General features: G+C 40.7%; 2 protein-coding genes across 3 annotated transcripts in view; one reads left to right on the top strand and one right to left on the bottom strand.

Moving 5' to 3' along the window:
- Positions 1–2,613: 2,613 nt before the first annotated feature.
- On the top strand, positions 2,614–26,062 carry LOC125456653 (uncharacterized). Of its 2 annotated transcripts, XM_048539977.2 has the most exons (6): positions 2,614–2,720; positions 5,407–5,468; positions 20,121–21,196; positions 24,464–24,565; positions 25,062–25,231; positions 25,341–26,062. In XM_048539977.2, exons 1-6 carry the CDS (start codon positions 2,674–2,676, stop codon positions 25,435–25,437), a joined length of 1,554 nt encoding a protein of 517 aa, XP_048395934.1. In that variant the 5' UTR covers positions 2,614–2,673; the 3' UTR covers positions 25,438–26,062. The 2 variants fall into 2 exon arrangements, with proteins under 2 accessions (XP_048395934.1, XP_048395935.1); XM_048539978.2 differs by lacking the exon at positions 5,407–5,468 and having other exon boundaries at positions 2,625–2,720.
- The window catches only part of LOC125456654 (phospholipid phosphatase-related protein type 5-like), a 122,854-nt gene continuing 119,916 nt past the window's right edge, over positions 24,590–27,527 (bottom strand). The window contains exon 6 of the mRNA XM_048539980.2: positions 24,590–27,527. Coding sequence (XP_048395937.1) covers positions 27,501–27,527 — 27 coding nt within the window. The 3' untranslated portion in view covers positions 24,590–27,500.

Raw genomic sequence — 27,527 nt, 5'->3', positions numbered from 1 at the left:
TGAAGTGGGGTTCCTAAATCCATTTGTGCTTCAGACTTATGGAGCATTTCCCCACCTAGAAAATAACCTATGCCTTTATTCTTCCTACCAAAGTTCATCACCTCATAACTTTTATTATTATTTATTAAAAGCAAATTTGAAGATTTGTAAAGCTAAAATGAAATCCATACATCATATAAAAACCAAAAGAACTGTGGATGCTGTCAGTCAGGATAAAAAACAAAGTAGCTGGAAAAGCTCAGCAGGTCTGGCAGCATCTCTGAAGGAGAAAACAGAGTTAATGTTTCGTGTCTGGTGACCCTTCCTGAACGACGAAGCGTCACGTGATCCAAAACGTTAACTCTGTTTTCTCCTCCACAGATGCTGCCAGACCCTCTCAGCTTTTCCAGCAACTTTGTTTTTGTCCAAAAATCATATTTAATGTTGAGTTCATGCACAGAACTCTCACTCTGGGTTTCAAGCAATCGCTGAATGTACAACTTAAGAACAAATTGAACTTATGAGAAAAGATTTGGTATGGTAATTCATGGCACTGAACCACTGTGAATGATGAGATTTAAATTCCTGCAAAATTATTCAATCTCAGCGACTCAAGGGGAACTACTGAAACTGTAAAGTCTTGTTCATCCAGTTTGTAAATTATTCTTAGGGAATTTTAAACATTAAACTTTTCACTTCCATGAACCTTCTCCTTCCTGTTTATTACTCCATGCTGTATCTTTCTTTGTAAATCCACTCTTAGCTTCCTGTTCTCTGTTTCTCTTTCTGAATTTATCTCAAATTTGATTCAGTTTGACTCTAACTTTATTTCTTTATTTTTCTACTTTAATATTAAGAAAACAGTCATGCTGAAACTTTTTTAACTTAGTTCTTTAATTTTCTACTCCTGCAACTAAAATTTTGTACCTGTACTTTGCCTAAGAATGGCACCATATTTGGCATCGATGTACATATTTCACCGTACTCTCGTACCCTGCCCTTGAGTACGTGGCAGTAAAACCTAAATCTAAATCTCAAACCTAAATCCAAATGCACCTCGAATACACATTATTTTAGACATCCTTCTGTCAATCTCATCCTCACTAAACCCATGATGCCCTTTTGCCATCCCTGCCATTATCACCTCATATGTCTGGCATTATCTTATTCATTTGTGGGATGTGATCATCACTCATTAAGCCAGCACTTATTGACCATCTTTAATTGCCCAAAGGACAGTTAAGAGTCACATGTTGTTGAGTGGAGCCACATGAAGGCCAAGATAACAAAGTGTGAAGCTGGGTGAACACAGCAGGCCAAGCACCGTCTTAGGAGCACAAAAGCTGACGTTTCGGGCCGAGACCCTTCATCAGAGAGGGGGATGGGGAGAGGGTTCTGAAATAAATAGGGAGGAGGACTGAAGGTGGATAGAGGAGAAAACAGGTGGAGATGAGAGTATAGGTAGGGAGGGGATAGGTCAATGGGGCGGGACCATCTTGGGCCTCCTGCAGTGCCATAATGATGCCACCTGAAGGTTGCAGGAACAGCAACTCATATTCCGCCTGGGAACCCTGCAGCCCAATGGTATCAAAGTGGACTTCACAAGCTTCAAAATCTCCTCTCCCCTCACTGCATCCCAAAACCAGCCCAGCTCGTCCCCGCCTCCCTAACCTGTTCTTCCTCTCACCTATCCCCTCCTCCCACCTCAAGCTGCACCTCCATTTCCGACCTAATAACCTCATCCCACTCCCTTGACCTGTCCGTCCTCCCCGGACTGCCCTATCCCCTCCCTACCTCCCCACCGATACTCTCCTCTCCATCTATCTTCTCCTCTATCCATCTTCGGTCCACCTTCCGTGCTCTCCCTATTTATTTCAGAACCCTCACCCCATCCCCCTCTCTGATGAAGGGTCTAGGCCTGAAACATCAGCTTTTGTGCTCCTGAGATGCTGCTTGGCCTGCTGTGTTCATCCAGCTTCACACTTTGTTATCTTGGATTCTCCAGCATCTGCAGTTCCCGTTATCTCTGACCACATGCAGGCCAGACCAGTTAAGGATGGCAACTTCCTTCCTCATAAGCAATGGACATTAGTGAGCAAGATGGGCTTTTCTGACAATCATTATTAATTTCACAATTATCATTAGATTCTGAATTCCAAATATTTATGGAATTCAAAGTTCACCATCTGCCCAGAGGGAATTCAAACCTAGGTCCCCTGGAAGTTGAGTCTATAATCTACTGTTTATAGTCTACTGTTAATTAAGCCATCACCTCCCCAAAAGTTGCAGACAATGCAGACATTTTTGTGACCTGAAAATCGAGCAGCATTCCAGGAGGTACCCAATTATAAACCAATTATTAAAGCTCTTCTGTGGAGGTAAGGCGTGTTCTTTTGTGTATAAAAACGTAGGTGCAATAGACTACAGTGAGGTGCATGAAGTCCTCTCAGGTTGATATGAGTTTGTGCATTTTGTTTATGTTCAACTTATTTCTAACTCTGAACTGTCTTTGTTCCTCGGGAGTGCTGGAACTGGAAAGGTCTGGTGCGCCTACCTATCGTGAGTTAGGGTGAAAAGCAGAGCCACACCTTCAATTGCCTGGTTACACTCTTCTGTAATTCTCAAGGGCGGTAACAGGAAACATTGCAAAACCTGCGTCCGTAAAAAGGATTTAGGGACGAGGAAAAGGGAACAATGAGGGCGAATCGGCAGCAAACTAACGGAAAAGTATGGAGTCACAGGTACTGATGACCCCTCTTTTAGCAACTCGAAACTCAGGCTGAACCTTACACCGAGCGTCCTCGGAGCTTTCACCGAGGAAGCTGTATGATAGATTTGAGCATTCACAAGATAGGATTCGTTGATCACAGTAAGCTGGCTGAGGTTTATTTCTCAAACCATTTCTGAAACCATATAAGTTTCCTTTTTTTTGCAATGGCGATTTAGTTTGTATTTCAATTCACAGTGCATACTATACTATAAATGCAACTTATAGTTTGTAGGCGGTTCATTTGGCTTGTAAATAAATAATACGCGTTCCTTGTCTTCGAAGTTCTTAAAGGTATTAGTGACAAAGTACAAATCCGATTTGTTATTTACGAGAATTATCTGGAGGTTTGCAAACACGCCCGCTTAGAACATTAATAATTATATCAACTCAGATTTCTACGGAATAATATTCGCGATTAATAATAAGCAAATTGTTATAGAAATGTAGAATGAACAGTGATGCACTGTTGCAAGTTCATTTAATTTAAAATGTCACTTGTGAAGATTAGATTGGGTCAGCCAAAGAGATTGAATACAAACAAGTAGGTGTGATTCAAACTTTCTACTCATTGGAAAGTGAATGGCCGTAGACTGGATCCAACAACACATTCAACCGATTAGTCCGTGTCGTTGAGTTTGCTTCCATTTAATCATCTTTGTCAGCTTTTCAGAACGTCTGCCTGTTCCATTTTTTAATCACATACTCATCCAGTTTCCTTTTGAAAGTATCTAAGTTATCGGCCTTAGCCACTTATTGAACAACATTGAGTCATCGTCATAGAGTCACAGAGATGTATAGCACTGAAACAGACCTTTAGGTCCAACTTGTCCATTCTGACCAGATATTTGAAATTAATCTAGTCCTATTTGCTGGTATTTGGCTCAACTCCCTCAAAACCTCTCCTAGTCATATACCTATCTCAATGCCGGTTGAATGTAATAATTGTACTAGTCTTCATCACTTCCTCTGGCGGCTCATTTTGCATCTACACTAGCCTCTGACTGAAAAAAAAATGCCCCACAGATGCCTTTTCAATTGTTTCCCTCTCAACTTAAACCCATATCTAGTTTTGGACTCCCCTACGTGGGGGAAAAGACCTCAGCTATTCACCCTGTTCATGTCTCTCATCATTTTGTAAACCTCAGCCTCTGATGCTTCAGGGAAAATAGCCGCAGCCTATTCAGCCTCTCCCAATAACCCAAACACTCCAACACTGGCAACATCCTTGTGAACCTTTTGTGAACCCTTTCAAGTTCCACAACATTTTTCCTACAGCAGAGAGACATAAGGAGTATGAGCAGGAGAAGGCCAGCAGGCCTTTCTCACCTGCCCTGCCATTCAAAAAGATGATTAGCCCTAGGCCTCAATTCCTCTTCCATTCCGGCTCCTGATAGCCCTCAACTCTACATATTTCAAAAATACATCTACCTCCTCTTTAAATACTTCTAACAATCTAGCCTGTACAGCTCTCTGGGATGAGAAATTCCTTTGTCTCAGTTTTAAATGAGTGTCCGCTTATTCTGTAACTGTGTCACCTGGTTCAAGATTCCCCAGTAGTGGAAACATTTTCCACAACATTTACCCTGTCTCACCCCCTCAGAATCTTCTATGTTTCGAAATGAAAACCCTTCACTCTTCTAAACCCTAAGTAATGAAGCAGTTTGGGTTGGGGCATCCTTGGGTTTTTGTGTTTTTGAGCGAATCACGGCAGAAAGTTCCACCCTAAGAGAGCTGCTATGTTTAAAGACCAGCCTGCTGGCTTCTTGCACGCTGAGTACATAATGGGTACTTCAAGGAATGCTGCATGTAATCAGTTGTATTCAGGGGAAGGGTAACTCCAATTTTTAGTGACAGCACCCTTAGTTATTCCTCCAGTCAACATGGGAACAGAAAGCTGTACACTTCCAGTGGATGAGAGGAGCGGGAGGTTGTAACCACACGTAGAAGGTATGTTGGGAGGAGGGAAAGGCTGAGGAAGTCAGCAATGGTAGGCTGGCTGTGTGAATATGGTTGCAATACTGGAACTGTTTCAGTAACCTGGTATAATTTGGTAGCTGATTGTCATTCATACAAACAAGTTTGCTGCTCTGCATGAAGTATACATGAGATTGAGGTGAGAAGACTGACCCATGCATCAGACATGAGCAGGATTCAGCACCCAAAGTAAGATCCGAGACTTCATTTCCTTGTTGCCTCATCCAGAAATACCCTCTTAGGCTGGCAGCAGGATCATGAGGTAAATCCCTGAAGGTGGTAAAATTATGAGCCACTGCCCCAGATAAAGATAGCTGACATGTAATTCTAGCTCATTCTCCACCAGTACAGATACGGTTTGTCATTAGGCCCTTTCCAACTATACTTGGTAAAGATCCAGGCAGGGACCCCATGCTCACGATTATAAATCATGATCAACGGAGGAAACAGCAAATTTTTGTGTTTTCCCAACATTCTTTTTTCCCATCCCATCACAAAATGCTTGGTAAAATTTTGGTTAAATATTCCTGAGATACATGGTACAATTTGCTTTAGAACTGGCAGAGTTGAAATTGATCACCGCTAGTCTTGCACAGTTGGTTGTTAACACGTCAGCAGCCCCTTTGATACTGTAGTGCATTTTCTTTACTATTAAATATTTTACATTGAATATTTTCTTACAGATGGGATAGCAACCTGTTTTCTTATACTCGATGGGAAGTGAATGACTCTGTCACTGATGATGGTAGGGCAACATATACTGTCATTCTCATATCACTATAAATTTCAATTGCATACATCTTCTGGCGTCACATCCTGGCACATGTCTGAAGCTGTACTTGTTGCTTCCTTGAAAATTACCTGGCTGTGAAAATTCCCTTGTATTTCATCAGCTTGACGTAATGGTGGTATTCTTTCATCTGGGTCATAAGGTTATAGTTTCAAACTCTGCTGTGTTGCTTGAGCACATAATTTGGATTATACCTTGGTTCAGCTTTGAAGAAGTGTTATATTTCTTGAAGTGCTGCCTTGGCTCCAAGATTACTGAAGTCATATCTACTTTTCAGGTAGATTTCATGGCTACAGTTACAAAAACATCTGACAGTGGTTTTGAAGGTTGGGGGCTGGTGGAGGGAAGGAGAGGGTTGAGGTGGGAATGGCGGGAGGGGAAGTCAATTCATCAGGTAGCCAAGCACTTGCCCTTTCACCACTGCAGGTGTTGTGGGATGGCTTTTTCCACCAGTCGACCAATTGCAACCTTTAAGTGGGGAACTAGTGTTCACTCAAGGACCTCATCCCACCCCTGAGAGGATTGAACCAACACAGGTTGAAGCCCAGACCATGGGTCCTGCTGGATATGTTTTGCTGTGTGGGCTGGTGGTGGATAGTGGGCCGAGTGGTGGATATCTACTGAACAGCACCCTTGAGGCCATTGGAAGTTTCCCCACAAAAATTCCCTTGCGTCCACTGCTTCTCATACACCGCCCCTTCCTGAAGTTAACCAGTTTGACACTTGGGGTGTTGAAGGAGGGAGAAGTTCGATGCCCAGCAGGTGAGTCAATGGTCTAGTGGTATTATCACTGGACTGTTAATCCAGATAATATTCTGGAGACTCAAGTTCGAATCCCTGCCATAGCAGGTGATAGAATTTGAATTCAATAAATATCTAGAATTAAGAATCTAATGATGACCCTGAATCTATTGTCGATTGTTGGAAAAAAACGTCTGGCTCACTAATGCCCTTTAGGGAAGGAAACTGCTATCCTTAACTGGTCTGGCCTACACGTGACTCCAGACCTCAGCAATGTGGTTGACTCTTAACTGCCCTGTGGGCAATTAGGGACGGGCAATAAATGCTGCCTACCCAGCAATGCCCTCATCCCACAAATGAATAAATGAGAAAAAAAGCACAGCTGACCTCCTCACTCAGCCTCTGACTGGCTTGCTGCTCTCTGAGGTAAGTCTCCTGCTTAATTGGTCATTAGATGGATGTGGGGCAGCTGGTCTCCCTTTGTGCTGTTCCTTAATCTTTGAGCCAGAGGGTGTGATGGGACAGAAGATCCTGCGCCCCATGTAGGTTCAGCCAAGTGATGCTGTTTAAATAGGAGCAGGGAATTCTCATGGTGTCTAGCCAGCATTGATCCCCGACCCACACCAGCAAAATAAAGTAACAGATCACTGATCTCATTTCCTGTGATTTGAATGACCACCATGTTTGTCAACAAAACAAAAAAAATGACTGTGCTTCAAAAGTAATGAAATATTACGGGGTAGTTAAAGATGATAGAGAGAGAAATGTAGTTTTGTACCATTTTGGCTGTTCTTACTTCTGTCCTCGAAGTAAAGTATGGCAGTCATTGAAAATCAACCTGTTTCTTATACCGTTTAAAAGGCAACACCAAACTTTTTCACATAGCAAATAGTGAAGATATGGCATACCCTGCCTGGAAATTTGGTGGAGACAAGTTCAATTGAGGTAGGGGGTGCGGTTATATGGATAGAAATGGTGTGCACATCAATGAGGAAAATGTGGGAGATTGGTACCAGGTAATAGAATCAGTGCAGGCAAGATGGGTCGAATGGCCTCCTTCTATGCCATGACAATTCTGAGATTCCATGAAAATGTTTTGGCAGCAGCAGGGTTCACAGCTCTCAGTCAGAATCAATCCCCCTAAATTTCTGAGTCTGACAACTATAAATGATACCGAGGTAAGAAACAGGGAGAGAGTACAGCTAAACACATGGCTACAGGGCTGGTGTAGGAGGGAGGGCTTCCATTATGTGGTTAATTGGAGCACATTACTAGTGGGGTACTGCAAGGGTCGGTGTTGGGTCCACTGCTGTTTGTCATTTTTATAAATGACCTGGATGAGGGCGTAGAAGGATGGGTTAGTAAATTTGCAGATGACACCAAGGTCGGTGGAGTGGTGGATAGTGACGAAGGATGCTGTAGGTTGCAGAGAGACATAGATAAGCTGCAGAGCTGGGCTGAGAGGTGGCACATGGAGTTTAATGCAGACAAGTGTGAGGTGATGCACTTTGGTAGGAGTAACCGGAATGCAAAGTACAGGGCTAATGGTAAGATTCTTGGTAGTGTAGATGAGCAGAGAGATCTTGGTGTCCATGTACACAGATCCTTGAAAGTTGCCACCCAGGTTGGCAGGGCTGTTAGGAAGGCATACAGTGTTTTAGCTTTTATTAATAGAGGGATCGAGTTCCGGAACCAAGAGGTTATGCTGCAGCTGTACAAAACTCTGGTGTGGCTGCAGTTGGAGTATTGCGTATAGTTCTGGTCACCGCATTGTAAGAAGGATGTGGAAGCTTTGGAAAGGGCGCAGAGGAGATTTACTAGGATGTTGCCTGGTATGGAGGGAAGGTCTTATGAGGAAAGGCTGAGGGACTTGAGGCTGTTTTCATTAGAGAGAAGAAGGTTGAGAGGTGACTTAATTGAAACATATAAAATAATCAGAGGGTTAGATAGGGTGGATAGGGAGAGTCTTTTTCCTAGGATGGTGACGGCGAGCACGAGGGGGCATAGCTTTAAATTGAGGGGTGAAAGATATAGGACAGATGTCAGAGGTAGTTTCTTTACTCAGAGAGGAGTAAGGGAATGGAATGCTTTGCCTGCAACGGTAGTAGATTTGCCACCTTTAGGTACATTTAAGTCATCATTGGATAAGCATATAGACATACATGGAATAGTATGGGTTAGATGGGCTTCAGTTCGGTATGACAGGTCGGCACAACATCGAGGGCCGAAGGTCCTGTACTGTGCTGTAATGTTCTATGTTCTAACATTCTGGGGATGGTGGGACTTGTATAGTAAGGATAGTTGCGCCTGAACTGGAAGGGCACAAATATCCTGGGCGGGAGGTTTGCTTGAGCTATGTGGGATGGTTTAAACTAGATTGGCAGGGGGTGGGGGACCGGATTTGTAATTCAGAGGATGAGGTATTCATCCTTCCAACAGACACAACAGGGAGTGAGGTTGTTAATGAAGAAATGCGGTCGATGGTCCGTAATTGTGGACACAGAGATGGTTTGACGTGAGTATACTTCAATGCTAGATGCATTGGAAGTAAGGCAGATGAACTTAGAGTCTGGGTTAGTACTTGGTGCTACAATGTTGTGGCCATTTCAGAAACTTGGGTAACTTAGCCACAGGAATGGTTGTTGGAAGTTCCGGGATTTAGATGCTTTAAAAGGGTGGGAAAAGAGGTGGCAGAGTGGCATTGCTAGTCAGGGCTAGTATAGCAGCTAATGAAAGGCAGTTCAAGAGTGATATGTCTACAGAGTCAGTTTGGGTTAAGGCCTGAAACACGAAAGGAGCAGTCACTTTGTCGGGGTTTTTTTACAGACCCTTTCAGAGAACTGGAGGAGTGGATTGGGAGGCAGATACTGGAAAGGTGCAGAAGTCACAGGGTTGTAGTCATGGGTGACTTCAACTTCCAAATATTGGTTGGAAACATTTTAGTTGTAATAGTTTAGATGGAGCAGATTTTGCCCAGTTCATTCAGGAAGGATTCCTGACACAGTATGTTGATAAACCAACATGAGGAGAGGCCACTTTGGATTTGGTGCTTGGCAGTGAACTGGGCCAAGTGTTAGACGTGTTGGTAGGAGAGCATTTTGACCGTAGTAATCGTAGCTCTGTTAGTTTTACAATAGTCATGGAAAAAGACAGGTACATACAGCAGGGTAAGGTATATAATTGGGGGAAGGGTATTTACAATTCTTTTAGGCAAGAACTGGGTAACATAAAATGGGAACAGATGCTGTCAGGGAAGAACACCATTGAAATGTGGAGATTGTTTAAGGAATGCATATTGCGTGTGCTCAATATGTTTGTCCCTAGCAGGCTGGGAAGATGCGGCCGAGTGAGGGAGCCTTGGTTCTCGAGAGGTTGAATGACAGGATGAGAGGAAGAAGGAGGCTCATGTAAGGTTTAGGAAATAAGGAACAGAAAAGTCTCTAGAGGGATACACGTTATCCAGGAAGGAGCTGAAGAAAGGGCTTAAGAGAGCTATAAGGGGACATGAGAAAACCTTGGCAGATAGGATCAAGGAAAACTCCAAGGCTTTTTACTCGTACATAAGGAATAAAACAATGACCAGAGAAAGGGTAGGGCCGATCGAGGATTATAAAGGAATTTGTGCACAGAGTCTAAAGAAATAGGAGAGGTCCTTAATGAATTCTTTTCTTTGGTATTCACAACTGAGAGGGAGCTAGTTGTAGGGGAGGACAGTGTGAAATAGGTTGGTAGGCTAGAGGAGGTTGCTGTTAGGAAGGAAGATGTGTGAGGAATTTTGAGGAAGTTGAAGCTAGATAAGTCTCCTGGGTCTGATGGGATTTATCCAAGGATTCTGTGGGAAGTGGGGTAAGAGATTGCAGGCCCTTTGGCAATGATCTTATCATCCTCACTGTCCACGGGTATAAATTGGAGAGAGGCAAACATCATTCCCTTGTTCAAGAAAGGGAATAAGGATAAACCCAGAAATTACAGACCAGTTAGTCTTACATCTGTGGTGGGCAAATTATTAGAAAGGGCTCTGAGAGGTAGGATTTATGATCACTTGGGAATACACAGTTTGATTCTTGATAGTCAGCATGGAATTGTGAGGGGTACATCATGTCTCCCAAACCTTATCGAATTCTTTGAAGAGGTGACCAAACACATGGATGAGGGTACAGCAGTGGATGTGGTACACGTGGATTTAAGTGAGGTGTTTGATAAGGTTCCCCATGGTAGGCTCATTCAGAAGGTAAGGAAGCATGGGATGGGGGAAATGTGGCAGATTGGATTCAGAATTGGCTGACCTTTAGAAGACAAAGGGTGATAGTGGATGGAAAATATTCAACATGGTGCTCAGTTATGAGTGGTGTACCACAAGGATCTGTCCTGGGCCCTCTTCTATTTGTGATTCTTGTAAATGATTTAGATGAAGGAGTGGAAGGGTGGATTAGCACGTTTGCGAATGATATGAAGGTGGGTCGTGTTGTGGACAGTGCGAAGGGCTGTTCTTGGTTACAAAGGACATTGACAATATGCAGACCTGGGCTGAGAAGTGGCAGATGGAGCTTAACCCTGAAAAGTGTGAGGTGATTTATTTTGGAAGAAAAAACTTGAAAGCACAATACAGGGTTAACAGAAAGATTCTTGGCATTGTGGAGGAACAGAAGGATCTTCGGGTTCATGTCCACAGTTCCCTGAAAGTTGCCACTCAGGTGAATAGATTTGTTAAGAAGTTGTATGGTGTGTTAGGTTTCATTGATAGATGGATTGAGTTCAAGAGCCGTGAAGTTATGCTCCAGCTTTACAAAAGCCTGGTTTGGCCACATCTGGAGTATTGTGTCCAGTTCTGGTCACCTCATTGCAGGAAAGATGTGGAAATGTTGGAAAAGGTGCAGAGGAGATTTCCCAGGATGTCAGCTGGAATGGAGGGAAGGTCTTACGAGGAAAGGTTGAGAGCGCTAGGGCTTTTCTTTTTAGGACGACGAAGGATGAGAGGTGACTTGACAGAGGTGTACACAATGATCAGAGGTATAGATAGAGTAGACAGCCAGAGACTTTCTCCTAGGGTGGAGGTAGCTATTACGCGGGGGTATAGTTTTAAAGTGGGTGGAGGTAGATATCGCGGAGATGTCAGAGGTATGGTTTCTATTCATAGCGGTGGGTTGTGGAATGCATTGCCAGAGAGGGTAGTGGAGTCGGTCTCATTAGGGACATTTAAGAGCCTATGAGATAGGCAAATGGATAACAGTGTAAGGTAGGGTTGGAGGTTGGATAGACCTTAGGATTAGGGTAAAAGTTCGGCAGAACATCTGAGGCCGAAAGGCCTGTACTGTGCTGTACTGTTGTGTGTTCTGTGGATTCTCTGTGAGGGATAACTGAATAATGTAAATTAAAATGAATATTCTTTGTGCAACTCTTCCCTCATACCTCCTCATGCCCTAAAACCTGCAATTGTTAAGGAAGTCAAAACAAACAGGAACAGGGAGAATGAAAGTTATGTTACAGCTCTACAGGTTACTAATTGGACTCCATTAGAAAAGCTTAGTTCAGAATGCTGTGCATCAGCAAAGCAGTATTGACCTTTGAGGAGGTGCATCACAGACTGATCAAAAAGACCCTGGCATTAAAAGGGTGAGATCCTTAAGCTAGATTGTACACACTACGCCAGTGGTTGGCAGCCTTTTTAAGCATAAGATCACTTGTTGACTTTAAGGGCATCCCAAGACCTATTCCAGACAAAATATAAACAATTTATTTTGAGTGCTATATAAATTTAAAACAAAAGTGTGTATAATTATTTGTTTTATTAAATGTGATATCTGTGGCTACATATTATTTGCTCATGCCTTGAAGTCTGGGATGTAGTTTGAGCTAGCTAGTTGTATCAGTCGATCAAATGGCAATCTAAGAGTTAAGTGTGATACTTGAACTTGATAGCATCCATAAGACAATAGTGTCTTTTGGCAGTATGTGCAGTCAAGGTAAGCATTCATTTTAAACGATAAGATAATAGACGTGTGTATTTCATCTGTTCACAAGTCCCGAAAAATCACTGTCCATTGGTCTGACTTACAGTTCAATATCATTTTGCGTAGTAAATATCTCCATAGCAACTTCAATGCTTTGCAAATCGAACATCTGACAGAATTTGGAAGCCGACCCGCTAACACCTATTGGTAGAATGGATTTGTGATCATCATAATGATTTGTTCTGTTACACAGTGGCCCAGCGGTTAGCACTGCTGCCTCACAGAGCCAGGGACCCAGGTTCGATTCCACCCTCAGGCAACTGCCTTGTGTGGAGTTTGCACATTCTCCCCATGTCTGTGTGGGTTTCTGCTAGGTGCTCCAGTTTCCTCTCATGGTCTAAAGATATGCAGGGGAGGTGGATTAGCTGTGCTAAATTGTGCGTAAGTGTTCAGGGATATGTAGATTATGGGGATGGGTCTGGGTGGAATGCTCTGAGGGTCAGTGTGGACTTGTTGTGCCAAAGGGCTTGTTTCCACACTGTCAAGATTGTGCCTGGCTTGCTATGCTGCCACTTGTGCTGGTAGCCTGTTGTGTTTGTTAGCTGTTATGCTGAAGCTGGGTAGTGATGAGCTGTGTAAAGGGGTGGCATAGTGGCTCAGTGGTTAGCACTGCTGCCTCACAGTGCCAGGGACCCAGGTTCAACTCCACCAACGGGCGACTGTCTGTATGGAGTTTGCACATTCTCCCTATGTCCGCGTGTGTTTCCTCCAGGTGTTCCGGTTTCCTCCCGCTGTCCAAAGATGTGCAGGTTAGAGTGGATTGATCATGCTAAATTGCCCACAGTGTTCAGGGATGTGTAGGTTATAGGGAGATGGGTCTGAGTGGGATAAGAACAAAAAACAAAGAAAACTACAGCACAGGAACAGGCCCTCCGACCCTCCAAGCCTGCGCCGATCAAGATCCTCTGTCTAACCTGTCATCTCTTTTCTAACGGTCTGTGCCCATTTGCTCCCTGCCCATCCATGTACCTGTCCAAATATATCTTAAAAGACGCTAACGTGTCTGTGTCTACCACCTCCACTGGCAACGCATTCCAGGCGCCCAGCACCCTCTGTGTAAAGAACTTTCCACGCATATCTCCCTTAAACTTTCCTCCTCTCACTTTGAACTCATGACCCCTAGTAATTGAGTCCCCCACTCTGGGGAAAAAGCTTTTTGCTATCCACCCTGTCTATACCCCTCATGATTTTGTAGACCTCAATCAGGGCCCCCCTCAATCTCCGTCTTTCTAATGAAAATAATCCTAATCTATTCAACCTCTCTTCATAGCTAGCACCCTCAATACCAGGCAACATCCTGATGAACCTCCTCTGTACCCTCTCCAAAGCATCCACATCCTTTTGGTAATGTGGCGACCAGAACTGCACACAGTACTCCAAATGTGGTCGAACTAAAGTCCTATACAACTGCAACATGACCTGCCAACTCTTGTACTCAATACCCCGCCCAATGAAGGAAAGCATGGCATATGCCTTCTTGACCACCCTATTGACCTGCATTGTCACCTTCAGGGAAACAATGGACCTTAACACCCAGATCTCTCTGTTCACCAATTTTCCCTCGGACTTTTCCATTTACTGTATAGTTCGCCCTTGAATTTGATCTTCCAAAATGCATCACCTCACATTTGCCCGGATTGAACTCCATCTGCCATTTATCTGCCCAACTTTCCAGTCTATCTATATTCTGCTGTAATTTCTGACAGTCCCCTTCACTATCAGCTATTCCACCAATCTTAGTGTCGTCAGCAAACTTGCTGATCAGACCACCTACACCTTCCTCCAGATCATTTACATATATCACAAACAACAGTGGTCCCAGCACAGATCCCTGTGGAATACCACTGGTCACAGGTCTCCAATTTGAGAACTCCCTTCTACTACTACCCTCTGTCTCCTGTTGCCCAGCCAGTTTTTTATCCATCTAGCTAGCACACCCTGGACCCCATGTGAATTCACTTTCTCCATCAGCCTGCCATGGGGAACCTTATGCGCTGAGAGTCAGTGTGGATGTGTTGAGCTGAAGTGCCTGCTTCCACACTGTAGGAATTCTATGATCTGTAATGATCAAATTCCTGAAATTGCATGTTGAATTCCTCTGCTAACTTCCTCAAGCGTGCACAGATGCTTTCTGATTAGAACCACTTCTCTAGGTGTCTTCGATTTCTTTCTAGAAATTTCTCCAGACTCGAGGTGTTGCAGCACATTGTTTTATCAATTGGGAGGAACACAGACCCAGTTTCAATTTGAATGAATTCATAGCACTGATCACTACGCTAAGTCTCTGTCCTTTCCCTACAGTTCACAGATCGGCACATTCCACTTTGACGTTATGTTTTTAAGGGACCTGAAGTCAAGCAACGACTGTCTGACAGCTCACTACGTACTTCATTCCTTGGCTTAAGCAAAGTGACAATTTCAGGCATCAGATTTTCAAATCATTGCAAGATCTTTCCTCAACTTAACCACTCCATTGGAGGATTAATTCACCATCAGCAACGCAGAATTGTTCAAGTAGAAATTTAAGTAAAAGGTGCTGAATCCAACTTATGATATTAACAACAGCTCTCAGTACACGAGAAGTCCATCATTTTAATGGATAAAGCTCGGTGGAGGGTTATATCGACGCAATTGATAAAAAGAGGGAAATGCCGATCATTTCTGTAAAATACAACAAAGACTACATTTTCACCAACCATGGCTGGTGCAGCACCTGTAGTGATGGAAAACACTTTCTTGATTGGAAGGTTTCTCTTAAGCGCATTTTTAAAAAAAATTGTTGTAAATATCCTCACCCCTTGTTTGTTCTTTAAGTGACCAAAGGGTGAGAAGATCCTCTTTAGTTGTTATGTCCTTAAAAGCAACATGCACAAAATCAATCAGCAGGACTGTATAGGTTATGTCGATGGATTAATCAAATTGCAATAGGCAGTACTTGCAGTCTTCTAGTAGTTGGTGAAGGATGTTTTGAGACAGAGAATCAACTTGCATCGCAACTGTGGAAGCACCATATCACATGACAATTTCTTTATTTTTCTTGGAGTCTCTAATTGAAGGATCAACAGCTGCAATCATTGCAGCTTTAATTACTTCACCATCTGTGAATGATTTAGTGTGTTTTGCCAGAAGATGGCAAATGAAAAATGATGCTTCAGTGTAAGCCTTATCGTTTGCTGCTAGGTTAGAAAAATGTGACCTTTGAGCTTTCAAAACAGCCTTCAACTCGCCAATTTTCTTTGTTTGAAACATGTGGTTGCTGGCGAAGCAACAGTGGGTCTGGGGAGGATTGTTGGGAGTGAAGGAAGAGTGGATCAGGAAGTTCTGGAGGGCATGGTCCTTCTGGAATTCTGACAAAGGACGGGAGGGGAGGGAAATCTGTGTCTGGTGGTGGCATCCTATTGGACATGGTTGTGGGAGGGAAGAGGGAATGAGGGCTGAAGTATGGGAAATGGGTCAGACCTGGCTGAGACGCTATCAGTTGCAGTGCTAAGGATCCCTGGATTGAGGAAGACGGTAGACATTTCAGGGGCCCCCTTTGTCAAAGTTGGAATTGCCAGAACAGATGCAATGGAAGTGGAAGAACTGAGAGAATGGAATAGACTCTTAGTAGGAACCAGGATATGAGGATGCTTGGTCAAGATAACTGTGGGAGTCGTTGGGTTAATTGTGGATATTGGCAGCCAGCTTATCTCCACAAATGGAAACAAAGATGTCAAGGAGTGGAAGGGAACATTCGGAGATAGACCAGGTCAAGTTGAGAGCGGGGTGGAAGTGAAATAGTTAAACTTTTCCATTTCCATAAAGAGAGGGAAGCAGCACCAATGTTCTTGTCGATATGCCAAAGAGCGAGAGAATTATTAGTGGTGGATGGAATAGGACTGAAACAAGGAATGTCAACATACCCCACAAAGAGTCAGGCGTAACTGAGGCCCATGTGAGTGTCCATCGCCACCCCCCCGGCCTGAAGAAAGTTAAAAGAGAAGCTATTTAGAGTGAGGAAGAAGTTGGCCAAGCTGTGGAGAATGGTGGTGCTTGAGGACGGTTTAGGCCTTTTTTTCCAAGAAGAAGCAGAGACCCCGAAGACCATCCATGCGAAAGAGGAGGCAGCTGGAGCCTGCAAACTGGAAATTCCGAAACTGGTGTAAAGTGTCCGAAGAATTGCAGATCTGAGTGGGAAGGGACTGGACAAGGGGAGGTGAAAACCGAGTCGAGGCAATTAGTTCTGTGGGGCAGAAGCAGGCAGAACCAATGGATCTGCGCAGGCAGCCCTGTTTGTGGGCTTTGGGAAAGAGGTAGAAATGAGGTGTGCGGGATTTGGTGACTATGGACTTGGAGGCAGTGATAGTGGGGGTTGGGTGGTTCGTGACCATTGTGGACATGGTAGCCTGATGTTCCATTATGGGGTCAAATGATGATTTAATGTCTCCCATCAATTGTAGGTGGGGAATGTTTGGGGCATGGTCATGAATATTGGGCTCACAACATCTAAAAAATTCAGCATTTCCTCAGTACCACTTTATTTATTCTAAGAGCTTTTCTTAAGTATGTTCTGAAAGACAGTTTCAACTCATAACTACTTGATACAAAGGTGAGTGATAAGAAATGAGCCAAAGTGACAATTTATGTGAAGACTTACTCAGGAATTTGCATTGTTGCTGTTTAATTTTTTCTTCTGTATCATGATATGTGAATTGCAAAGAATCAGTCTGGCAAGGGAGCTTGAATTTTTTTCCCAAAGGCCTACCAATGTTGCCAAAATTAAAAAAAAATCCTCCTACATCATTCCTAGTCAATTGTCCAGTGTACAAAAAGACTGTGCAAAACATCTGGACAGTTAACCTGTATGCTATGACTTTGTCATTGTGTAGAGGATCAAATGAGCTTTTACATTTGTTTTGTCAGATTGAGACCACACTTAAAATACCATTAGCTTTGCCTATAGGGTGGATAGAATCTACTTATGACAAAGAACATCAATTGCGTGCTTCGCTCCCCTCCTGCATGGTTCCTGACTCAAAATCAGAAAACCTGTCTTACAAGCCATATTTGCCAAAGCCTAACCATCACCAGCAGTGAGATTTAATGATGTAAAGCAGTCTGCAATCCTTTTGCACTTAACTGTTTGAATGCCACAAAATACCATAAAAATTGCTCGCAAAAGCTAGTAAAAGAAAACCAATTGTTGTATTAACACCTTAATATAAATCAAATATTTAAGAAAATTAACAATGCACACAAAATTTAACAAACTGTTTTCATTATTCCATCTTTCCTTTTATCCCCATTGGTATCCTTCTCCCATTCTAATATTATTTTCACTTTTATCTCTATCTATTATTGCCTAATATATGTTTTTCTGTCTTATGAGATAGGAGTTTCATAACAAATCATGCTTTTGATTTTTTTTGCTGCACCTGGAAGTTAAACCAAATTAATTGAAGGAAATGCTCAGTCACATCAGATTAGTTGCAAAATCTCTATCACTGAATTAGCTAACTCATTAATCTTTGATGTGGCCCCAGAACTAGTAATGGAGACATTTGGTAATTTAGTTCTTCTGCTAGCTGTGAAATAGCAGGTAAATTTCAGTGATTAGACACTCTTACATTTTCAGCGTAGGGCACCATTGACTATGGGCACAATTGTGCCAGTGGTGATGAAAGAAGACCAGGAAGCGTGGAAAAATGGCCTGAGTAGCAGGAAGTTGGAACTTTGTCAGAGTTGTAGAGTTGGTTAAGGTTCTAGCAGAAGGGAAAGGCAAAGAGTGAATTTTCCAAGTAATGAGAATTGAACCATTGGAGAATTGGGAGCAAATGTGGATCAGTAGGCACTCGAGAGAGGTAAGCAAGATTTTGTGCTGGACAGGACATGGTGTTAAAGTTTGTAAAATGCAGAGGATGGCAGGATGGTTGATATGCCTCATTGGCTGTAAGCTGCTTGGGGAAAAATGAAAAATGGTTTTCTCCTCAGTCGCACTATTCCATTGTACTGCATTTCATAGATTTTTGTTTTGAATTTCATCAGCATTGCTCAGCCTCCGATGAATAGTGATTGCATTAAGTTTCCATTGTAAATTTAATTGTAGGATTAATCCAAAAAACATTTTGAAACAGATATTCCTTCAAGCACAATAAATTGGGGCTAGCTTCCATAGTGAGGAACATAAATACTTTCGTGGTTGTCATTAGAACAGCCTTAAGTTTGGCAACTTCAGAACTCTGTCAGAGTATATAAATTCACTGAGTATCTACATGTGAAAATGAAATAGGGAGCAATGAAAAAGACTGATCTTCTGGCTGGGGCTGGCGAATGCTCAACTTACATCAAAGTCTCCAGCTACAATTAAGACAAACAGGAGAGTGGTCCAGTTTTAGTTCAAAATGGGGAAAAAAAATCTATTGACATCCTTGGAAGTGAATCAAGCTATTTTCTAATCACATCGACATGAGTAATATAACCATTCAAACTAAAGTAAGCCTTGCCAGAATCATTTGAGCAGCTTTACATTTTTATAGTTAGCCAATACGAAAGAAGCTGTTCACGTATCTAGCATCCTGATTAATACTCTAAGACAGGCATTCATAAATGTTCCAGTTCATTGATAAGTTTAAATTTATTCAGGTAGGTGAAACTCAGTGCTGGCTTTGGTCTTGGAAACCAAATCAGTGCATCGCTAAATGAAACTTGTACAACTTGAACCAGACTGTTTATTTCTAAATGAAGATCAACCAGCTGCAGCCAACAAAAGTCACCGCTAATAGAAAACCTGAAGGTTATTCATGATTAGCAGTAATTTACATGACTCACAGGGAGCCTTTCACAATTACTGTAATTGTACTCTTTCCCAAGAGCTCAGTGATGTTATCCTGTGAGTAGCTACACAATGAAAAGTCCTATGTTTTTCTCCCTGATCAGGCTATAGTTAGCTATCTTCAAGGAGTGACAGTTTGGGCTGTACAATTTGCTTCAGTGCTCCAGTTTAGAATGTGGAAAACAGCCAGGATTCTTGGGACTTGATCACTTGCTGGTAATCCTTATGTGTGACTACTAGAAAGGAGTGGATTGGATTTGATGCCACCCCTCCTCCTGACAGAGCATCTGCCATGGCTCACAATTCAGCGATGTGCACACTACACTGATGGCTGTGCAATTTTACCCTAATGAGGCATATCTACCTTAGTCCCACGAGCATTGGGCCGCTCTTCATAATATTCAGAATTGCTTGACTAAAAAAGCCTCGTTAATGATCCCCTGAGTTTTATTGTTCATTCCAATTCACCCAACTCTTTTACAAATCCTGCTTAGCTGTAGGCTTCTACTTTCCCATTTTCCTGATATTCAATAACCTGAAATGACTCCATATTATCAAAAACTTGTAATTGTTTCTATTTGCTTATAAACCTCTCCATTGGATCAACATTTCTGTACTTTTCTTCAATCCTGCATCATGACCTGTACCTTACCTCACAGATGTATTAACAGTGAAATTGGAGCTGAATAAAACTGACAGTTGCATGGCCCTGGCATAAATATTTGACCCCTGTTTTCCTCACAGTATCTGGTCTTCTGTCATTTAATGCACGTCCCACCTTCATTTCATTCTTCTATCACAAGTGGAATTCTCGGCTGCCTTAGCCTGAGTCAAGAAGTCCTTAAGTTCTTAAGCCTCTCTTATCTCTTCACTTACTTTGTATTTCAAAGTCTTCTCTTTTGGTTATCTCTATTAATTTATTTCATCATAGTTTGATATGTTTTATTTCTGTGCCATGTCAATGAACATTTCATTTCCTTAAAGACATTATATAAATGTAAAAAGTTACTGTTGCTTATTCATTAAGCTATCTTTCCTGTTTAGGTTACTTCCTACTGCAACCGTGTCAACCACAAATGCATTTCAAATGCAAGAACCTTAATGTGGAAGCAATTATCATTTCATCACACTTGTTAAATTCAACAAATGGTTCAAGTAAAGAAATTGAGTTGTGTAGTAATGAAGAGTATTTCACTAGCCAGAAAGATAAACATTCCCCTTTGCAGCAAATCACCTCCAAAGATCTCAATCAGTGTGCTACTAATTCTCAGAATACGGCTGAACCAATTTCCAGAAAATGTACTACCGCGCCTTTGGCAAGAAAACATACAAATGGGCAGCAAAACAGTAATATTCAAAATGTAACCTGGTTGGATAATAAGTGTACAAATTCCCTGTTGACCGTACCAAACTGTATGCATAACGACAATGAGTTAAAAAGTCAAGCACAAATAATGCAGTCAAGATCAACAATTTCTGAGTGTGGTGATCAGGAGAATAGCAGCTACTGTAAAAAATCTTCTCAAGCTTGTAAACAGTCAGCAGCAAAGGAACTTTTGTCTATCCCGAAAAGTAGACTATCCAACTATTCAAACATTGAAAGGAATAATAAATGTTTGAAAATCTGCAGTGAAGAGAAAGCAAAGTGGAAAGAAGAGGCATTTCAAATCAAAAGAGCTTTATCTAAAAAATCTGTTCACTCAAGGATGTTAAACAAATTAAAAGATGGCATTGCATGTAGCACAATAGATAAGAAAATAAAAGATGGTGGTTGTACAAGAGAAAGTGTCATCAACAAACAAATCAATGGAAAAAGTATTCAGGATTCCGAGAACTCTGTTGCAGGTTTATCAACAAGTTGCCTTACAACTTGTCCTTTACAACCAACTCTTGATATGGCAAGAGAAGAAATGCGTGTGCTCTCATATAAATCTGGCTGCAGTAGACATGACCACACAAGTGACTTTCTCCAATGCTTAACTAAAGAAGGAATGCAATGGAAATGTCAAAATTATCAGCCTGCTACAATCACCAAGACAGAAGGTAACAATTCACCACCAGAAGCATTTGAATTTGTCATGTTTCCTGATCGACAGGAATTTGGAAGAGCACAGTCTGTGGTAAACATTTTATTAATTTATAACACATTATGTAATGTCTTATAATTGGTCAATACCTAGTCACTGACCTACAGGGTTAGCTTATATACCTCAGGTCTGCCAGTCTACTGGCATGACAGGAGTAATGACCTTCTTTTGTATTGTATCATTCTGTAATTCTATAGTTCTGAGGAAGTGTCATTGGACCCGAAACATTAACTCTGTTACTTCCTTCACAGATGACACCGGACTTGCCAAGCTTTTCCAGTAATTTCTGTTTTGTTTCTTGATTTACAGCATCCACAGTTCTTTCATTTTCTATAATTCTAAATAGCTGGCAGAACTACTTTTGTTAACTGCAACAGATTGAATGTTGCTTTCACGACCTGCAATGCACAACATAAATGAAGTTTAAGTACAGCAATCTTCAGGGAATCAATGTCATTAAACCTGTTGAGGTTCTGCTTTGATGCTCAATCATTGAAGTTTTCATGTTTCACTTTGTTTTACAAGTTCTATTTCTTGCAGCTTCATGTAGGGAATGTAAGCCATTAGATTTCTTTGAGACCACCATAGTCTACAATTTTATCAATAAAATTTTCCAGCTTCTGATCAATGTCTGAATGTTCTATTTTGAACTCACTTAAAGTTGTAGTTGTGTTCTTGAAAATTATGACTAAGTAAAACAACTTTAAGCAGGTCTTTTTTTTCATTAAAACCAATGTAAAAGGGGTCATTGAGTACTGCAAAATCTTCCCCGCCAGAAAAATAAGACACATTAAAACATTATACCTGTAAGTTGAAATATTTTATATTGCTAAATTGTCTCCTGGTAAATGAACTAACTGCCAAAGTGTAACAATTAAAAATAAAGGAAGCAATAAGTCCTAACTCTTTCTACATTCCACCCACTCGTCACCTCTTCCACAAATCGACTCTTCCTCTTTCTGACTTACCCTTTATCCGACTCTCTCTTTCTTTCTCTCTTTCTCTCTCATTGAATCTCTCTCTTTCTATGACGGCTTCCCTGCTGAGCTTCACCATTTCCATTTCCATTCCCAGACACTAATTGTGAGCAAGTCCTTGGGAGAGGCTGACAAGGAAGAGAAGGCAAATGAGGGAATGAGCGATACTTGGAGTGAAATGATGAGTGGATGGGGTTCAGGGGAGGAATCTCTCAGAAGGAGAACTGAGGAGGAAAGTATTGAGCAGGAGGGTCAATAATTGGGAGAGTGCCTTGAGGATCAGGAATGGCCACTCCAAAATAGCACTAATCTGGTCTGAGACAAGATCTTCGCAATGTGAGTCATGGGGACAGTGATGGTGATGCTGTGCAATGAAATAGAAGTGGAAATTATGGTGAAAAAAGTATCAGAGAAACAGGCCTTTAAAAATAACTTACTTTAAAACCAAGTGACATTATGGGGCAAATTAAAGTAAAAACCAGTCACGTGTATTTACTTTTCACAAATATTTCACAAAGGTGAAACAGACTTGGCATGAGCTACAAATGTAAACATTCTTAAGTAAGAAGCTAATTATATTAAAAAGAGATCGCATATTTGTTGTATTCTTTTTATGACTTTTTTATCTGAAAGCAAATACTGGATGAACAGAAACATCCTCCAATTCAGTATTGGAAAGATAGTAGCCATTGTTTTTGGTCCCACTTTAAACTCCTTTCACTAGCTACCAACTCTAGCCATATCCCCAGCCACATTCTTGATGTAAGCCAGTCCATCTACAATCATGGTACCATGCTTGGGCTGTCTGTGGGGGGTTTGCACATTCTCCCTTGTCTCTGTGCAAGTTTCCTCCGACTGTTCTGGTTTCCTCCCAGAGAAAGAGAGAGAGAGAGATGGACAAAGGAAGAGTCACAAAGAGAGAGTTGATCTGTGGAAGAGGTGATGTGTGTGAGGAATGTAGAAAGTTGGTGCTCATTGATTTTGTTTTACATGTGCAGGTTAGGTGGATTGGCCGTGTGAAAGTAGTCAGTACTGTCCAAGAATTTGCTGGTTGGATGGATTGGCCATGGTTAATGTATGATTATGGTGATAGGTCAGGATGCTGGGTGGCATGCTGTTTGGATGCCTCTTTCAACACTGTAGGGATTCTATGAGTCTACTTGATCCTCTGATTAGCTTCTGATCTCATATTTGTGCCATCACTATTACTGCCTATTTTGCTCTCCATTATAGCAACCACTGTGCTCCTGTCTCCGCCTATCTGATGCGGATATTGATGCCTTGATTACTTCTAGACTTGACTGTTCCAATGTACTTTTCATTCGTCATCCACTTTCTACTCTTCTTAAACTCGATGACATCCAAAACCATGCTGTCCGTGTCTTAATTCGCTTCCCTATCACCCTCTGCATACTGACTTACATTTCCTTCCAGTTAAGCAGCATCTTGAGTTTAAAATTCTTACTCTTGTTTTGAAATCCCTTCATGAACTTTCCCCTTCTATCCTTTTCATCTTCTCCAGTCAGGGAGCATTCCAAAATATCAGTGATAATGGGAACTGCAGATGCTGGAGAATCCAAGATAACGAAATGTGAGGCTGGATGAACACAGCAGGCCAAGCAGCATCTCAGGAGCACAAAAGCTCTGATGAAGGGTCTAGGCCCGAAATGTGCTGTGTTCATCCAGCCTCACATTTCGTTATCTTCTATTCCAAAATATCAGCTGCCTTTTAATTCTGGCCTCTTGTTATTCCAGTTATAATTGCTTCACCACTAGTGGTCATGCCTTCAGTTGCCTAGCCCCAAGGATTTAAAATTTCCTCCTGAGGCCTCTGTGCCTTTTTTATATTCTTGCATTAATCAAAGTTCATAAAAGTCCATTCTTTGACCAAATTTTTGTTCATCCGACTTAATATCTCCTTATGTGATTTGTTGTCATGCTTGGTTTCATAATGCTCCTTGGAATGTTACATTATGTTAACAATACTCTGCAAATACAAGATGTTGTAGTAATTTTTAGAACCTTTGGCACCAATACTTAAAAGACAAATGTCTGTGCTCATATTTTGAAGTGAGTTAGCAGTAGGCTTTATTGATCCTAGAGTTTCTGAGTTTCCTTTCATGAGTTTCCCCAAGCATTTTTATTTGCATTTCAGTATATTGCTTTTAAGAGGATACAGCACAATGTTTGTCACCATGCCATTGCAGTTTGTACAAACGGTCAGCTGGCTTCTTTCTATTTGTTAAGTGACCTGATTTTTGCACTGACATCCCACTTCACAGTGACAGCAGCACTTCTTTTTTATCCCCCTTTTTATAAACAGGCTGCAGCAGTTCTTCCAGCATTCCGCTGGTATCCTTTACAAAAAACACTCAAACGAAGTAACGGGACAACAAAGTATCAAAGTCAAGCAAAGTGGCTGCAAGTAATGCACATTAAAGTCCAGTTTATTAATTTGTATCAAAAGTTTAAAAGCATATTTATATCATGATTTAAAGCAATTTTGACCAGCTTTTGAATGAAAACTATAAGAATTATTTCTTCATATTACGTTTTGTTTCAGATTTTCATTGGAATACTTTTCAGATTTGGCAATAAATTAAAAAGAAGTTAACTTACATATAGTTAAAGAATGAGAGGAAACATATTATACATGTGTCCATGTATGAAAGGGAACCAGATTAGTTGAATTTGAAAATCATGGAAAATGCATTTTCACAATGTGTGTTAAAAGTTTTCTTTCATAGAATTTGATTCATATTTAGATGCAATAAAGCTCAGAATATGGTGTCCACCCAACTTTACATTAGAATTTTAAATCTTTAACTGTATAAATACAGAAAGTAATGCAGCATTGCTCATTGATTGCCAGTACAGAAGATTTATAGTTAATATCTAAAAATTGCATTTTTATCTTGCAGAAAAATAATTCTAATAAAATGTACAATTGCACTTCACGCACAACAGATGAGCTGTCAGTTCAAAACAAAGCAGAGATGGCACCACTTGAAAATCATATAACTACGGCTCAATTATTGCACACTATTAGGTACGGAATGCATCAAAATCAGGACATAATCCAAATAAACAGGTATTTCTTTTATCTATTTCAAACATTAGTCCATATATACAAATCTGTTGACTAACTAATGTATCAATATGGCTGACTTTTTTTTATAAAACTCTTATTACATTTGTAGCCTTTTAAAGGAAAACCACAAAATGAAAGGAATGAACAGCAAGCATCTCAAAGAAGCCTTAATCCTATACTTACAAAAGACAAAGGAAATGCAGTAAACTGTAAACAGATAACTCGTAAAAAGAAAAATTGTAAAATTTCAATATATTTTATAAACAGTTCAATAGTTCCATTTCGTTATACCATTTATTTTTAAGGTTTCCCAATGATAGGATGGCTTGTGTGTTTATCTGTGTGTTTTACTAAGTTAGATGTGATGGTAACATTAGTACAAAGAACGATGAACAACATTTAACAATGTAGACTTTACCTACAAATTTGGGAGGGATATGAGTTTTACAGAAAACCTTTGCAATCATTATGCATTACTAATCTGCATAGTACTCCTGTTTCACTTGTTCTTTTATTGAGTAGAATCCTGCTTTACTCTCCTTAAAGTGTGCTGATTTGATTTGTTTTATGTGTCTCCATTGATTTCTGTGTTTGACCTTAAAGTTACTGTTAAGTGAACTACGCGGAAATTTTAAAAAAGATGTTTTGCCGAGTATTGCTGTTGTAACTTTGAAAATAATGGTAATCAAGATGGTGAAGCCCATGAAAATATAATGAACAATTCTGTTGGTAAATTAGAATTTCAGTGTAATTGGTTTTTGGCTTACTACATTGTACTATGTTTGTATTATAATTTTATAAATATAGTAATATGAACTGTGGTTAAACAATAGTGCATTATTGTAGATCAACCAATTCCTGACTGTTCTCTTCACTTCCAAACAAATATTTGGTTATCTTTCCAAATGTATTGATGGAATTCTTGTCCATAGCTAATGCTTTGTAATCTTTTGCTAATCTAGATGAGGAATGCTTTGCTAAATGTAATGGGGTGGAGCAAATCAAATTTCATCCTGAACTTACCATTTTCTAATGTCCACACACTAGCATTCATTGGAATGTGTCACTCTATAGTAATCACAACGTCAGCTTTTGTGCTCCTGAGATGCTGCTTGGCCTGCTGTGTTCATCCAGCCTCACATTTTATTATCTTGGAATCTCCAGCATCTGCAGTTCCCATTATCTCTCAATCTTTTGCTAGTTCCCTCTTCAGCACACACTCCATCAGTGATCCTTAAGGTTAACTTCTGTATCACTACCTTAATTATGAGCAGGGATCAATGCAGGAATCTGGAACTCATCACTCAGCTCATTACTTCCTAGGTCTTGAGGGAGTTCATATTACGACTTTTGAATGGTCATATATTCAATATCTATGGAATTACCAGGAAGGTATTTAAATTGAATTGTTTATCAGTGCATGGTGTTGAAATTTGTTTGGAGGACATATTGAAAGCAAAATGTAACAAAATCACAGTATGTTACTGTTGTAATTGTTTCAGATAGCAAAACAATCGTTCTTGTACTTACATGCTATTTATAAAATTGCATTTACTATAAAATTTGGTGAATAACTACAATCTTATTTGTGTTTTAATGGGAAAGAAGAGAGGCTGATTGAATTTCCCTTTTGGTATAAACTAATAAGGCAGTATCTTGCTCACTGAATTACACAGTAAGAAAAGATTCCAACATAATTGCAGACTTAAAGTAAAGAATTAGTGTGTTGTTCAGCTTTGAGTTACTTTTGCATACTCACTGTAATGACAGAAATAAAATTTACTAACAGCCATAAGGATAAAGAATTATGATAATTATGTAAATCACAATGCTTTTCATGCAGTATTGCTTAACAAATATTCATTATTTCTTGCAGCACAAAGAATACAAAATAGGCATTTATTTCAAAAAGATTCCTGTATATATATTTTTTAGAAAAGCATCAGTTGCACCTGAAAGTTTAGAATAGCTTATGCGTTGCTTGGTTTAGAAATAACCAGAAAGAGTTGAAACATTAGTCTGTGCCAGGAAAAAGAGAAACACAGAAAACACCAATTATATACTTTCTGTCCCTTCAAGATGGTGCAATGTGCTTGAATTATTACGAATGTCCTATTACGAAAATCACTTTAATCTTGTGAACGAATAATCAGTATGGTGTATGTGTCATATTAAATGAGACTGTATCTTGGATTTCATCCCAAATGTGACCACTTAAAGGTAAATAATGAAGACGCCCAATGTGCAGACAGAACTTGTGTTTTGAAGATCATGTGACTTCTGCAAAGACATGATT

The sequence above is a fragment of the Stegostoma tigrinum genome, chromosome 8 (assembly GCF_030684315.1).
Source record: "Stegostoma tigrinum isolate sSteTig4 chromosome 8, sSteTig4.hap1, whole genome shotgun sequence".
NCBI lineage: Eukaryota > Metazoa > Chordata > Chondrichthyes > Orectolobiformes > Stegostomatidae > Stegostoma > Stegostoma tigrinum.
Note: the sequence above shows the minus strand (reverse complement) of the source record. Positions and strands in the feature narration are given on the sequence as shown.